Raw genomic sequence first — 1598 nt, forward strand, 5'->3', positions numbered from 1 at the left:
GCTATTGCTGTGTTGGCTGATATCATTTTTTTTTTTTATCACTTAAGGGAAAAGAGGTCAGAGCCCCTGGCCAAATAATCAGGTATTACATGTTTTAAAAATTCTTGTAGCACACTGGTTGAAAATCACTGGCTTACGCCATAATGGCTATTATGTGTGACTCCTGGGACTTATGAATCTTATTCTAGGGACACGTCCTGCTTTCTTTGATGATCTCTGGCTCACTTACTTTCTCCAACTATCCCCTTTCCTCAGACATAGAGAAATATTACATATTTATGGCATAAATATAGATATCAGCTTAATAGAAGAAAATAACAAACCCTGTCTACATCTATAGAGAATTGCACATCCTTGTACAAAGAGACATCCACACAGGAGAAGAAACAGAACTCCTATAGTTTGCCTTTTTAAAATATAAATCTGGTCATATCACATTCCCCACCCTTGGCTTGAAGGCCTTTCCATGGCTTCCCACTGCTGCAAGGATCTCTCCAGACCTTGCAATGTCAATCTCTATATCCCTAGCTGCCCCTCGCTCTCTCTGATCCACCTGCCTGGGCCTTCTCTCAGTCCTCTGACTTCCTGAGCTCCCTCATCTTTGCACATGCCATCTCCTTAGCTACTAATGAGTCCTTTCCCTCTGCCCCCCCCAACCCCTCCCCTGTTGTTTATTCATTTTTCAGATCTTGACTTAAGCATAACCTCCACAGGAACACCCCTGCCCCACATTCAAATCTCCAACGTACATGTGTAAAGCACCACGATCATCTTTGGAGCACCCAGCATACTTGGAATTTTACTTTTGTGTAATTAAAAAATATATATCGCCTGCCGGGTTTCTTGATCTGGCATCAAGAAGGGTTCAGCAATCTGGAGAAGGCGCTGTGCATAAATTAATAAAGAGTCCAGAGATGAAACATAATTTTGAAAAGCATTATAGAGAGTCAGAGAAGACTAAGCTAAAGAAACTAAGTTCTCCTTGTCTCAGGACGCCATGCTTTTTATTAACACCAATTGTCCTAAGGCGAGTTGGAGATATACACTTCAAAGGGTAGGGTTTGTACAGAATCCATTGTCAGATTGGAAGAATTTGCCTATGGCTGTTCAGTTGTTTGGCCAGTAGGAGGCAATAACATGTAGATTAAGATGCCCTGGGCTGTCTGGCAGCAAGCAATCATCCTTTTCAGGTTTGGGGAAATGCCTTTAGCCATTCCCAGCAGGCGATAACATATGTGACTCAGCCCTTTGTTGCGTTCCCAAGTTCCATCAACCTTTCATGAAACTTGCAATTATGACAGGCTGGAACTGGCTTCCGGCAATCACCTGCCTCCCCAGTAAGACAGGAAGCTCCAGAGTGCAGAGGCCATTCGTGCTTACTGCTGCCTAGTTCAGTGCTTGGAAGCACCCAATACATATTTGAGGGACTAGATGAATAAACGAATATGCGAAAGCACCTTGGAGAAGAACAGGCACTGGACACAAGGTAACTTTCTCCTTCCCAGCCCCCAGCACATATTTACATTTCACGCCCCTTAAAAACAGGTGCCCAACTATAAAGCATCTCCGAAATGACAATTTCTATTAATATTATCTCC

The 1598-nt window shown here is 43.1% G+C and overlaps 1 protein-coding gene across 1 annotated transcript in view; it reads left to right on the forward strand.

Moving 5' to 3' along the window:
- Nucleotides 1–1445: 1445 nt before the first annotated feature.
- HPSE (heparanase) overlaps nt 1446–1598 on the forward strand; it is a 40653-nt gene continuing 40500 nt past the window's right edge. Inside the window, exon 1 of the mRNA XM_006768676.2 lies at nt 1446–1486. Coding sequence (XP_006768739.1) covers nt 1446–1486 — 41 coding nt within the window. The remainder of the gene's footprint in view (nt 1487–1598) is intronic.

The sequence above is a fragment of the Myotis davidii genome, unplaced genomic scaffold, assembly GCF_000327345.1.
Source record: "Myotis davidii unplaced genomic scaffold, ASM32734v1 scaffold420, whole genome shotgun sequence".
NCBI classification, from domain to species: Eukaryota; Metazoa; Chordata; class Mammalia; order Chiroptera; family Vespertilionidae; genus Myotis; species Myotis davidii.